The following is a 13,327-nucleotide window of genomic DNA, read 5'->3' on the forward strand; positions in this document are numbered from 1 at the left end:
CTTGTTTGTAGAATTTTTAAATTATAATTAATTTACTTGTTTTTAATATTATCTTTGACATCATTAAATTAATCCATCTATCATCTTTATGTTACAGCAGAGTCATCAAAGACCTCTAAATATATTGGTTCGTATTCTAATGTCTTGATTAGCTACAGACTGCCAAAAGACAATGTTTCTGTTTGGCCAATTGTGAAGGGTAATCACCAAGCAAACCATCATATTATGCTGAATATCCCAAAGGACAGATTATTTTATATCTGTTTGCATAATAATTTATTACACTAAACTTCAAAGCTCTAAGGTTGGAAAAAACATGCAGAATTATTACAAGAGAATGCCAATGTTTGGAGAGAAATAACAGAACACACTTAAACTTGTAGAAATATATATGCAGGCTGATGAGTCAGTGTGCGCTTATAACAATTCTGGCCCATGTAAGCTGGCTAATCTCCAATGTGTGTATGAAAATTAATTATATTAGACACAGGTTGGCCAAGACCAGCAATTTCCAAGAACTGATGGCCAGAGTTCATCAATGTTCCATCATCACAAGAAGACCATCCAGAATTCCAGCATGCAAACACTACCACCCTTTTAGTCCTTTCCTTTGGACAATGAAAATTATACTTTATTATGCACATACTTTAAAAACAGAATCAACCATCCCTGACCATGACAAAATTTGACAGAGGAAAACAATGTGACCTCAGAAAGATATTCCATACTCCCATGTTCTTTATGCCTCTCCTCCTTACCATACCACATCATAATAACAGTAGACCCTGTGCTCTTACAACTCATCAGTCTCCACAATACCTGGCACTCAAAGGGAGAGAGGGAGGAAAGGTATTTAAACAACAGTGTGCCCAGTAAGGTACACTGACTCATCAACTTTCCGTCCATTTCAGAGAAATAATTTAAGGAAGTGGAGAAGGGTACTAGTTAAGAATTCTAGATTGCCAACAGCTTTTAGATCGATTACTTCTGTGCTCCTCAGTTTCATGTGTACAATGAGATTGATAATAAAACCTCTTCAGAAGATGATAATGAGAATTAAATGAGATGGCTCATATAAAGAGTTTTTCATACATAGTGCTTCAGACCAGCACCTAACCAACATATGCCTTTAATAAATGTATACAGCAATTATAATATTCTATTCAAATACATTTTTGTAATATAAATGCTCACCCATATCTATCAAACAAATGCACTTTTTCTAATGGTCCCACAATACCTTTAAGAACCCATTTTTTACATTAAAACAAATGTTAGTTTAATACCAATACTTTCTGGGTTGTTCTTCAATTTTTTTACCTTGTAAAGTGAATATCAAAATAGTTTAATAAAAGCTAGCAGACTTTTGTACCTGTAATACATCAAAAGACAAAAGAAATTATATAGTCAAGGTAGACTGAAGTCAACAATCTTGAACAATGAACTCACTGGGAACTTGGTCATAACTAATATTCTTCATTAGCTACAAACTGAAAAAAGACAATGTATAAAGACAAAGACATTTATGCTGATTGGGTCAAATTTCAAAAAGCCACTTTTTACCATAAATTAGGCAAAATAAGGTAATTGCTTTCCCTGACAGATACAATAAATGTCATTAAGTTAGGGTGATCTCTTCAATATCTTGAAGAAAAACTACAGCATTTTATGCAATTTTCTTCTTTCAAATATGAAAATGAAAAAAGTCTTTCAGGGAATAAAAAAGCTCAGGTCTCTGTCACCAGCTAAGACCCAGGCACAGTTTGAAAAAAAGTGAAATAACCTACTGTAATGAAACAACCTGCTCTTCAGAGCCTTCTAAATTAACCAAGAAAAATAAAGGAACAACAAGTAACTGGATAAAATTTGGGAAAGGAGCAATTTTTAAAGTATCACATTTTTAAAAGCTTCTTTTACAAAACATGATGACATAAGCCAATTCTGGAGTCTTTTTGCAACCTCACATTAGATTTCAGATACCACATGTTTTAAAGGGGACACAACAACATGAATTTCCATGATCACAGGCCATGGAGACAATATGTCCTGACCAGGGACGATTATGGCAGCTGTTCTTGGGCATGTGGGGCTGTTAAAGAATATAAAACATTCACCACATGGATCCTACCACAACTGTCCAAATACACTACATTTTCCTTTTGGCATTATGGAAATATCCAGATCCAGTTCAGCAATAAACCACTCTTAGTGGTTTATTGCATTGAGCATTCTAATTCAATAACTAGACAAAGAAACCACAGGGACCACTGGGTCCCTTTCTAAAGTACTTAGAGCATTTTCCCCATTTTGCAGTCTCTTGATAATATAAATAGTTAAAAAAAAAACCCTCCAGAATTTTTTAAAGAAGTTTTTGCAACCTTTGATTATATGCCTTTATGTTTTGGGAATCACTGTGCAAAATTTAGTTCTACACTCAGGATCTACACTCAGGATATTCAAAGGGTTAATTTCCCTTATTATATTATTTTACATTTAAAAGGAAACTGTATACAGAACAATGTATGTTGATAGCATTTTGAAATTCTGCCTTCCCAATACTATCATTCCACAATTTCAATAAATGTGCTATTCTAACTTCTTAGGAGGCTGACAGTTAACTAGGAAAGAGACACAAGGAGAAAAATGAAAATCTACTTATTTTAAATCTACTTATTAAAAACTCCTGTTTTTAAACCACAAGTATTTATAAATCAATAAAATCGCTGTAGTGAATACTTGCAATTTTATATTGCCTTGGCACCATTTTGATTACAGACTTAACTGCCTCATACAGAGCTTCGTCACCTTTGACACAATTTCTAGCTTTCTTCCTCTTCCTCCTCCTCCTCATGATCCATCTAGATATCTTCCCTACACAACAACCCACCTATGGCACATACAGCTACAACTCTCCTGACTCACCCCACTGACCCCACACCCTGCATGAATTGTGTATATATGCTATGGTGGCCACTTTGAAGTCACAGGGTAGCCCCTTGGACTTCTATCTACTTTGTCTAAACCCACCAATTGAAACTCCTCCAGAAGAAAGTGTGTGGGTACCATCCTGGTCCAAATAACAACTCTGACCTCTCTTCTCTCCTCTCTTGCTCCCATCCTACTGCTTGAACATCACATCCCCCTTGGAATCTTCCCATCAGCCTTCATCTGCACCCCTCTTCTCTGCGGGATCCATAAGTAATCAAATGTGTTTCTGTTATTCATGTGTTTAATTGTGCTGTCTCCCCATGACCAACACACCCAAACCTAACTTTCCTCCTGATCAGGACTCTTCTAGTGAGTGGTCATCTTGATAGGAAGAGTCTGGGTGCAGGTTAGACGAGAGCCACAAGGGCATCTACTGGTGTAAACAAGTTTCCTGTGAGAGACACCTTGTCACAGCTCAAATACTTAGGCATTAGGTCATCCACCGAGATAAAAAACGTTCCATGTGAATACCCACAACCACCTTCCCTGCACCCCTGTCATAACAGGGATAGACTGGACAGCCACCCTCCTAAGAGAGACTCTAAGACCAAACTGGAGGGAAACCACAAACACCTTAATGGTGAAAACAGACCTAAAAGATCCTCCAGTCCAATTCCTAAGGTACTAATCCTTTATTAAGAATTACACCAAATGTGTTTACACTGCCTTGTCATAAAACAGCTGAAGATCCCCCTGTAGATGCAAAAAGAGTCCTTCAAGGACCTTCCATATCCTGTGTGTGCATGTGGCAAGGTTCCACTTTGAGGAGGATCCATGGAGGTAACACAAAAATTTGTCACTAGATTCAATATTTTACATTTAATGATGTATTTCATCTGTGGGAAAAAATATGACAAACTAAAAAGGCAAGTTTCTTCAGTATATCAGAATTTCTAATTAACAATTATAAGAGTCAGTTTGGAATAAACCTAAAACATAAAGTCAGCATGGCAAATGTAACCTAAATTACCCTTGGTAGTGAAAAGGCTGAGACCAGCTGGGTGGAGCTAATATGTCCATCAGAAAAAAAGCATGTAAAGAAGTGAAAAACACTTCCTGACAAGGCACTTGCTGTCCACAGAAACTGATTAATGAGAAAAGTTATGGAATCATCCTCTCTGGCAAGGCTTCTTAGACAGAAAGAAAGACATCCAGCTTTCTAAAATTGTGAAAGTCTTTCTTAGAAGAAACAGTTCAGTCACTTGTACAATTCCAAATGGAAAAAAGAAAAATCCTAGAACTTTCCAAAAGCCAGAACTAGAGAATACTTTGTACCTTTCTCTATTTATTTGAAAGCACATAAGGGCTGAACTGCTACTCGGGTTCTGAAATCTGGTTTTCATCCATGTCCTTCCCTTCTTCAGGAAAAAAAATTATGAAAATCAAAGAGCTTATGAAAATGTCTCAGGGGCACAATTTTTCTAATATAGAATAATAGAGCCTATTCTATGAATGTGAATGAGGAAATGTTTGACAGACTACAGTCACATTTTCCATCAGACCATGTGGCCTGTGACACAGGCCACCCAAAGAGATGAGAAGTTGTCTACAGAGGATCAGGTAAAACAGTCCACTGCAAACATCAACACAGTGTTCTCCGGTACCGCATCACATACATGACCTTTTCCACTCCAACGAGATTAACTATAAATTATGCCCAAATCTGACTTTTTCCACCGCTAAATCTAATCCAGCTACCAAACCCAGAATAGAAACTGCATGACTACTGACACTCTTCTTATTCCCAAAATAAGCAACAAGACATGATGAATGGTATCAAAGGAAAAACTAAAATTCAATCTGTGACTAATGCTCTAGAATATTATACTCTAGCATATTGCGGAGATTCAGTTACAAATGTACATAATTTCATCTTTCTGCCTGGATACCTTTAATGGTGCTGTTGAATGGCTCTTAGAATGCAATAGCTAGTGAGCACTATAAAGTAAAAATTGTAAGAAAGATACAGATAAATTTGAACATGAAATGAGAAGAAGGTTTTTATTTATTTATACCCTGCTATGTTCACAGGAATCTTATTGAATGAACTAAATTCAAAGAGTTTACTATAACCAACACTGGCAATAGAAGCCAAAATATCACCTCTACAGGAATACTGGCTTTATCCAGTGAGGGTTTCCTCCTCAGTCCATTGCAATACCTGTGACAGGAGTTTCTAAGGAATGGGTACCTAAATGACAGAGCTAGAAAAGGCTTTACAAAGCATCTAAAGCACAGGCTTTTAGCACAGGCCTTGCCACACCAAAATGCTATGGATACCATAAAGTCAAACAATCTGAAGAAAATAATTTTTTTAAATAATTTTTTGTTGCCAATGGACCTTTATTTATTTTATTTATTTACTTATATGCACTGCTGAAAATTAAACCCAGTGTCTCAATCATGCTAGGCAAGGACTCTACCACTGAACTATGACCCCAGCCCCAAAGGTTGCCTTTTTTAAACAACTCAACAGACACCTTTGATCTAGGAACTACTGGAAATCCTATATAACAAAATCAACATATACGTGAGCGAAAACACACACACTCTTTGGTTTTTTCCTCTTTCATGAAAAGTTTCACACATTTGCCCAATTACACAAATAACCCCCTCACACCCACCCTTCTTCTACTATGTTTTTCAAGAAAGCAGGCCCAATGCAAAGTAACATACCACATTCTATGATAGAGCCTGAAGCACTGGCTAATTCATCACCAAATAGTGCCAGTTGTGATTCTGAAACTGTGATCCAATACCCTGTCCTACAGACGTTCTTTCCAACGGGCATCTGAACTGAAGACACAAGGGGGTAATAAGCATCTTCAGTTTACAATTTCTTGAAGTTTACAACCTCACCTCCTAATGAATGTAAATTCCATAGGCTTTTTCTTCCTTTGTATTAACTGATATGTCCCCAGGACCTAGAACAGTGTGTGGAACAAAGTACTGTGCTATTATTTGTTCAATGAATGAACATTGATATAAATAGTTATGGCTTTAAAAAAATCACAAAGCTGACATGAAACTGCTCAATAATGTTGATGTCTATTTATTTACTAAACACTAAGTCTTTTAGCTGGCCTAATTTCCATTTTCTTCAGAAGCAAGTGCCTCTGTTACTTTACAAATGTCATGCCTTGGCTCTTCCTTGACTCCAAAGCATAACAAATCCTAGAATACTGAACTCTACATCCTTAAATCACGCGCAATCCATGAAAAAAAAAAAGAAAAAAGAAAAATCCAGTTACAGGAACAAAACATTTCATCTTTAAGTGTATTCAAAGAACTGATGTATTTGTAAAAATAACATTATGAAACACTATTAAACTGCAAATATCATAGGCAACTTGATGTGTTAAGACAAGATGAAGTGTTTATATGCACTCATACACACATTTTTAAAAAGCTTCAAAATTTTGCATGCTATAAATGGTATAAAAAATCGAAAATGTCCCCTGGCTGGTTAATTCCTTGTCTTAGCATGCTATAATATTAAATGGAATTCACAGATTCCTTTATTCATAGATTTGCTTCTTCATAATTATAAAATTATGAGTAGGAACTTAGCTCCTGTATCCTTATGTTCTCAGAACCTGGTAATAAATTGCTTATAATGTTTTAATACCATTCTAATAACATCAATAGAAAGACAATGGAATCTTAACATAAAATACATAACATTAGGTAGTCAAGCAAGTTAAAAAGCATTTCCATAAATTCAAGACTTCTGTGATAATCCAAGCAATGCTTTATGGAAAGAAAATCAAGCAGTTATTAATTACAAAAGAGAAAAAAATTGACAACCCTTTTCTAAGATTTATTCATTGGGCAAGTTATCTCTACTTTATAATAAAAAGCTTATTGTATAATCAATTCAACGATTGGGAGGTAAAAAGAAAAAAATGTCTGTGTCCTTGTGTCATAGATATTCATCATTAAATGCTTTTAAAGATCCAGCATTAGTTAGATAAGTTGCACAGGCGTTCTGAACAACCATGAAGTGACAATATCTTGGCCACTAAACAAAGTCTAAGTCAGTGAACTTTCATGACGTCAACATGCTGAAATGAGTTCTTGTCATGAAATGTCATGTGCTTCATTATATAATCTCAGCCCTTTGTGAACATGTTATGACTATAGCCAAAGGAAGGGAAAACAGGAGTGTCTCTAAATCAATCATGGGCCATGAAGTCAGACAGACTGTATGACAGATGCAATTTTTCTTGGCACCACTTGGGCATAGCTAATTGATGACAATCGTATGTCCACACTGGCACATTTCCACAGGGGATGTGTGTGAATATGTCACCACATCTGGATTCGAGGCATGTTGGGGTCCTGAGGCACAAAGACCTACTAAAACCAGAGGCCCAGCAGCTGTAGTCAATGAACACCGTGGGAGCTCCACAGAGTGATGAAAGGACCAAATTACCACAAACTGTAAATACAGATTTATTTCATTAAAATACGAGGTAACTGCTGCAGCCATCTCTTATTCAGACATCTGTCTCTTTAAAAAGGCTAGCATTTATGTGTATATTCCCAACTTTGTCAAGAAAATTTATATTTCTCCAAGAAAAGATGATGACACCAACATAAAGCAAAACCAAAAAGTTTCTGATTCCCTTTACACTAAAAAAAAAAAAAGTAAAGAAAAGAAAGTAAGTCCACACAGAAGCTAGAAAGGAAAAACATGGTATTCTACTGACATCATGTTTGCAAGAATAGTCCTCTTCCTTTTAATTCAAATGTAAAATCCATATAACTTATTACAAATCTCATGTTGAAAATTCAACATATTTTAGTAAAAAACACTATAATATATTAATATATCATTTTAGCTTTTCTATGAAGGACAGGTGAATATAAATAGGTTACTTTTCCTAACTTATAGAGGAGCCAAACTGAGCAATAATTTTATTCTGAACTATATTATAAATTGCTAATTAATTATTTTTAAAAATTATATAAATAATTCTTTGAAACTTGAAAAGTTCCCTCATGAAAATCCTTGTTTTATTAAAAAAAAATGATTCAATAAAAAAATCTGTAATTGAAAAATGATTCATAAGTCGGGGTTGGGATTGCGGCTCAGCAGTAGAGCACTCGCCTAACACAGGCGGGACCCGGGTTCAATCCTCAGTACCACATAAAAATAAAGGCATTGTGGGAAGAAAAGAAAAATGATTCATAAATCTATAATTAAATCTCTCTCTAAAATCTTAAGCCAACTAATTTGCCCATTCAGTGTGACAGAAATCACCCTACAGCAGCAGTTCCTATGATTTCTTTATGGACAAAAATCCTAATTTTAATTAGGTCAGAAACAAAAAATCCCGCTCTTTTCTTTTCAGAAAACTTTTCTCCATCTCCCTTATTAGTTTCCTCTCCTGGCCTGCCTGCCTTAAAGCTGCTGGACGGTCTTATTTATGATGTTCTTCCACTCTGCATCCAATCACCTCACACTGACCTCATTTTCCAAGATGTCTGCTTACCTAGGTTGATGAGTGAGTAACAAGAGTTTTGATGAACTAAACCTTCCCTTCCTAAGTATAACAGAGACATGAAAGCCATCTTTTTTCTATTTTATTATGACTGCCATTCATCTAAACATTTACGTGGTGATAGAAGGCATTACTAATACATTAGACTTTTTCACATGTGGATTGAATAAAGAAAACAATGTCTTCAGGAAAATCATGAAAGGTGCTTGAACACATCCTTTCACTCATACTTTTGTAAATGCTCTAACTGGCAAGACTATGGCTAAAACAAGGCATAGCTTAATATCCTACATGGAAAGAGGAATAAGGAACTGAAAGAGAGACTTCTTATGTAACAATTTTAAAATATAGCCAAGAACTTTTCTCAACTTCTATCTTCAGTTCACCTAAATTTTCACTAACCATGAAAATGATCCATGTCACAGAATCATTTGGGCCCACTGCAAAGCAGTATCTTGAATCTGTGTAAAGGGAAAATACAAACTATAGATTTCAAGAAGAGGTCGGGGGAAGAGGGAGAGAAAAAAAAAAAAGCAAGAAAGAAAAAAAAGGAAGAAGTAAAATGCAGCTGATAGGGCTGCTAACACCAAGACCATTTAGGTAACCCTGTGATTTCATCATCTCAACTCTCTTTTACCACCATTTAGAGCAGGAACATTCCAGTCCAAAGAGCAGGATTCTGTATCCAGTCTGGCACAGATATACTGACTAGTTCTGGGCCACACTGTTAGGCATTTTTTTTTTCCTTTGGCAATAAGTACTAGGGATTGGACCCATACTAGGCAAGTGCTCCACCTTTGTACTACATCCCCAGCCCCTTTATTTTTTACTTTGAGACATAGTATAAATTGCCCAGGCTGATCTCAAACTTTTGATCCTCCTGCCTTGGCCTCCTGCGTTAACTGGGATTATAGGCATTTACCACCATGTCTGACTTGCTTTATTTTCTTATCATTTGCCCCCAGACAAAAGTCTATAGTTGACATCTAAAAGGAATAGTTAACAAAAATAGTTTTGTCAACAGACATTAACATCTTGATGACCAAACTAACTCTATTTAATAAATTATCTTGTCAGATATTTTGCCATGTCAATGCAACTGCTATGAACCAGTTTCCCCATGAAATGAGCAGCAGTAGTCCTACTAAGGATGACAACCAGTTTCCCCAAGAAATGAGCAGCAGTAGTCCTACTAAGGATGACCCCGGGGGCTTTCTCCTCTGACATATGAATGACAAAAGTAGTTCCAGAGTGGGAACCCTGAGATGGACAGGACAAACGCAAACACTGCGATGGTCACCAAGTTGAACTCCCAGTGCCCCATTTTTACACTTTTCAAATGTTTTATCCAAGGTCATGGGGGATCTAGGAATGCAGAGTTTTCAGCTTTTCTGTTCTGCTTAACATCCTCCCAAGAGCAGATGCTGGTGCCCCAATAGCAAAAACAGCTATTGTGCTAATTCAGATTCCAAAACCACATGGCTTTAGATAAAGCATTCTCCGTAGTTTTCTCCACTCTGAGAATATGAGAGTTAAATTGCCATCAATGACCAGCCCACAGAGACTGACTCTTTGAAAACCTCTTTGGAGGTCTTTCATTTTTCAACGTGAATAAAAAACAGAAGAACACAACTTGATATAATTCAAATGCATTGCTTGATAGGAAAAAAATAAAATAAAAAAATAAATCAACAGATAAGTGAAAGGAAGATCAGTGGAGTAGAGAAAGGAGGGAAGGGAATAGTGAGGGTAGGGAATCTGAAATCTAATTCCAAGAGGAACCCAACTACTCTGTATAACTAAAATGGTTTAATTTAAGAAAGAAAGAGAGAAATAGAGAAAGAGAAAGAAAGAAAGAAAGAAAGCTTTGCTTGATCTCCTTCCCCAAATTAAAACACAAACTTCTATTTTTCCCCATTAATAAATACCCTGGAATTTGGAATAACAAACTTTCCTTTCTAAAATGAGTCTATATTTAGATTCAATGATATTAGATAAAAGCAGTGAAAATTGGTAGTAGACTAAGACTAGAATAGAGGTTTTTTGACAGCTTTCCCTAGAATTACACGTGTAAAGTGCCACTTAAAGAAACAGTCCTTTTTAGGGGCTGGGGTTATAGCTCAGCGGCAGAGTGCTTGCTTTGCACATGTAAGGCACTGGGTTCGATCCTCAGCACCATATGAAAATAAATAGATATTAAAAAAAAAAAAAAAGAAACAGTCCTTTTTAAAAAGTCATCCATAATGGGCTGGCGTTGTGGCTCAATGGTAGCACGCTCAGGCCTAGCAAGCGTGAGGCCCTGGGTTCGATCCTCAGCACCACATAAAAACAAACAAAGGTATTGTGTCCAACTACAACTAAAAAATAAATACCAAAAAAAAGTCATCCATAACCTTTCATCACACAACTATCCTTGCAAACACTTACCTGACTTTTTTGCCTTGCTCCGTGAGCATCTTTACCAAATCAGCAATGGGGTACTGAGCTTTGGCTGCACAGAGACCATATCCTGCAAGAAATATCAAGAACATAGAAAAATGTGGTTTTTGTTTTGAAATGTTACGAACTACACCTTGTCTCTTGCTCAAAACACATTTTTATGTCAACACAGGCAGTTAATAGGACTAGACATGAAAGTAATTTATAATCTGATCTTCAAAATCATAAGTTTGAATTGGAAAATTAAAATCTAATGATCCCTCAATCTTCTGCAGAGTACAGTATTTCTGGGCACCCCCATCCACACACCATAGACACACTTGCACATGCCCTCTCTTCTCTCTTTACCTCTCTCTCATGTTTTTAAACTCTGTGCATACTTGATTCTGAAAACACTTCTGTTCCCTGGCACCTCCTAACTTTCTCCTCTCTCAAATTTCTTGAATAGTTCTTCTTTTTAGTTGCCTTCTTAAATGACCAAGTTTCTCCCTCACCTCTCTTTAATCTCAGCTCATCCCATGGCATCAATAACCATCTGATGACTCCCATTCTGCCTCTCATTTGAGTTCCCATACAGCATGCTCATTGTCCAAACTTTATATCTCAAAAAAATAACTTAACATTCCCACCCTGCACCTAGATGAAAAATAAAAATGATCTTCACATTTGGTATTACTAAGGGTATAACAAGAACTTCAGCTATCTTCCTTCTCCTATAACTGCCACATTCTGTCCAGTCTACCTATACAACGACTGCTTTTCTAACCCTTTTCTCCAAATGCTAAGTTTCTGCTTAAGCTATTCCCTCTGCCTTCACCCATGCCTAACACTACCCCTCCTCTAAGGCCAAAAACAAATCCTCACTTGCCTACAAATCTTCTTAGTTTCCTCATGAGGGGAAAATGGCTCACACGGTTCAATTTAGCCTTTATCATAGCCACCACCCCCTGCATCATTCATCTGCAACTTCTTCCCCCAGTGGAAAATACCTCTAGGAAAAGATCAGTCCTCAACTTCTTCACACTCCAGCACACTTTCTCTACAGGCAATTCTACAGCTGTTCCGGCTGTGACAATTCAATACACAGAAATGTCCCCATACACTTCAGTTTATCTGCTTCTGTTCACTAATAGACAATAGCAGCCCCATCTTTGTGACAACCAAAACCCCAAATCACATGTTTCAAATGCCCCTAAAAAGGAACACTGCCCCAACTTAAGAAGGCTTGCACCTTAACATTTGATTAGGATAATGTTTGTTATTTTTACCTTAATACCAATAGGTTAATTACCCACATGTCAAATCAATAGATTTTCTTTATAGAAAACTCAAAAGACTGAATGCAGTTAAAATCTTGAACTGAAACCAACATGTTATCCATAATACCAGAGCATTGTGTAATAATAGTGAAAGAGAACTGGGCTAAAATTAAAAAAAGAGAGAGAGAGAGAGAAAGGGAGCTGTGGTGCTTGATTGAGGCCCAGAGAGATTAAATGACTTGGTCAATGTCATACAGACTATTAGTGGTAAAATTAAGACCAAAAATGAGACGTTGAGGGCTAGGGTTGTGATTCAGTGGTAAAGTGCTTGCCTAGCACACATAAGGCCCTGGGTTTCATTCTCAGCACTGAATACAAATAAATAAAATAAAGGTCTGTTGACAACTAAAAAAATTATAAAAATTTTAAAATGAGATGTTGTGGCTCCCAGACCAAGCACTGTCTACTGGTCATGCTCTTTTATGCTATTGAAACCACATGATTCTTGATGTCATTTTTTAAATATTTATTTTTGAAAAGAGACTAAGCAAGCCTACTGACTAAGCCAGACACTTTCATAACCTATATCTAATTTAATCTTGATGATAGGCCAAAAATTGCCAGAAAAAAAAAATAGCTAAGACTCAAAAATTAATACATGTTTAAAGAAACACTAAAAGACACTACAGAACCCACTGCATCAACTTATAGATTATCTATATGATCCTCAAAATATTAACCTAAACTGAGAATTTTCGTATTTCTCATGTAGTAATCACAGAGTTGCTACTAAGTTTCCATTGTGTTTTCAAAATTAAGGAATTTCCAATTCCATTTTTTTCCCATTATAAAAAACTATTTCTGAATCCATTACAACAGTTAGAGGTTGTCTATTTTTTGATTTTTGCCTTTATTTTTTTACCTGGAGTAATGATAATGCTATTAGCTTCTCGAATCATGTCGATGGCATTGTCAAGGTTGATTTCTGTATGTGTGCCAGAAATTTCCATGGGTTTCCCACCAGCTGTTGAAGTGGTACCATAGCCTCCGAGAATCACATTAGCCAGGGAGCGATTCATTGCCTACAGAGCAAAATTATCAGCTATGAGAGTTTAATCCACATAACTTTTGGAG

General features: G+C 36.3%; 1 protein-coding gene across 9 annotated transcripts in view; it reads right to left on the reverse strand.

The window, feature by feature from the left end:
• Positions 1 to 13,327, reverse strand: part of Nnt (nicotinamide nucleotide transhydrogenase) — a 92,929-nt gene that overhangs the window by 18,459 nt on the left and 61,143 nt on the right. For all 9 annotated transcript variants that reach the window (XM_076857310.2, XM_076857307.2, XM_076857315.2 and 6 more), the window contains 2 exons: positions 13,116 to 13,275; positions 10,923 to 11,004 (listed from right to left, as the gene is read on the reverse strand). In XM_076857310.2, the coding sequence (XP_076713425.1) occupies positions 10,923 to 11,004; positions 13,116 to 13,275 (242 nt within the window). The remainder of the gene's footprint in view (positions 1 to 10,922; positions 11,005 to 13,115; positions 13,276 to 13,327) is intronic.

The sequence above is a fragment of the Callospermophilus lateralis genome, chromosome 5 (assembly GCF_048772815.1).
Source record: "Callospermophilus lateralis isolate mCalLat2 chromosome 5, mCalLat2.hap1, whole genome shotgun sequence".
In the NCBI taxonomy this organism is placed as follows: Eukaryota; Metazoa; Chordata; class Mammalia; order Rodentia; family Sciuridae; genus Callospermophilus; species Callospermophilus lateralis.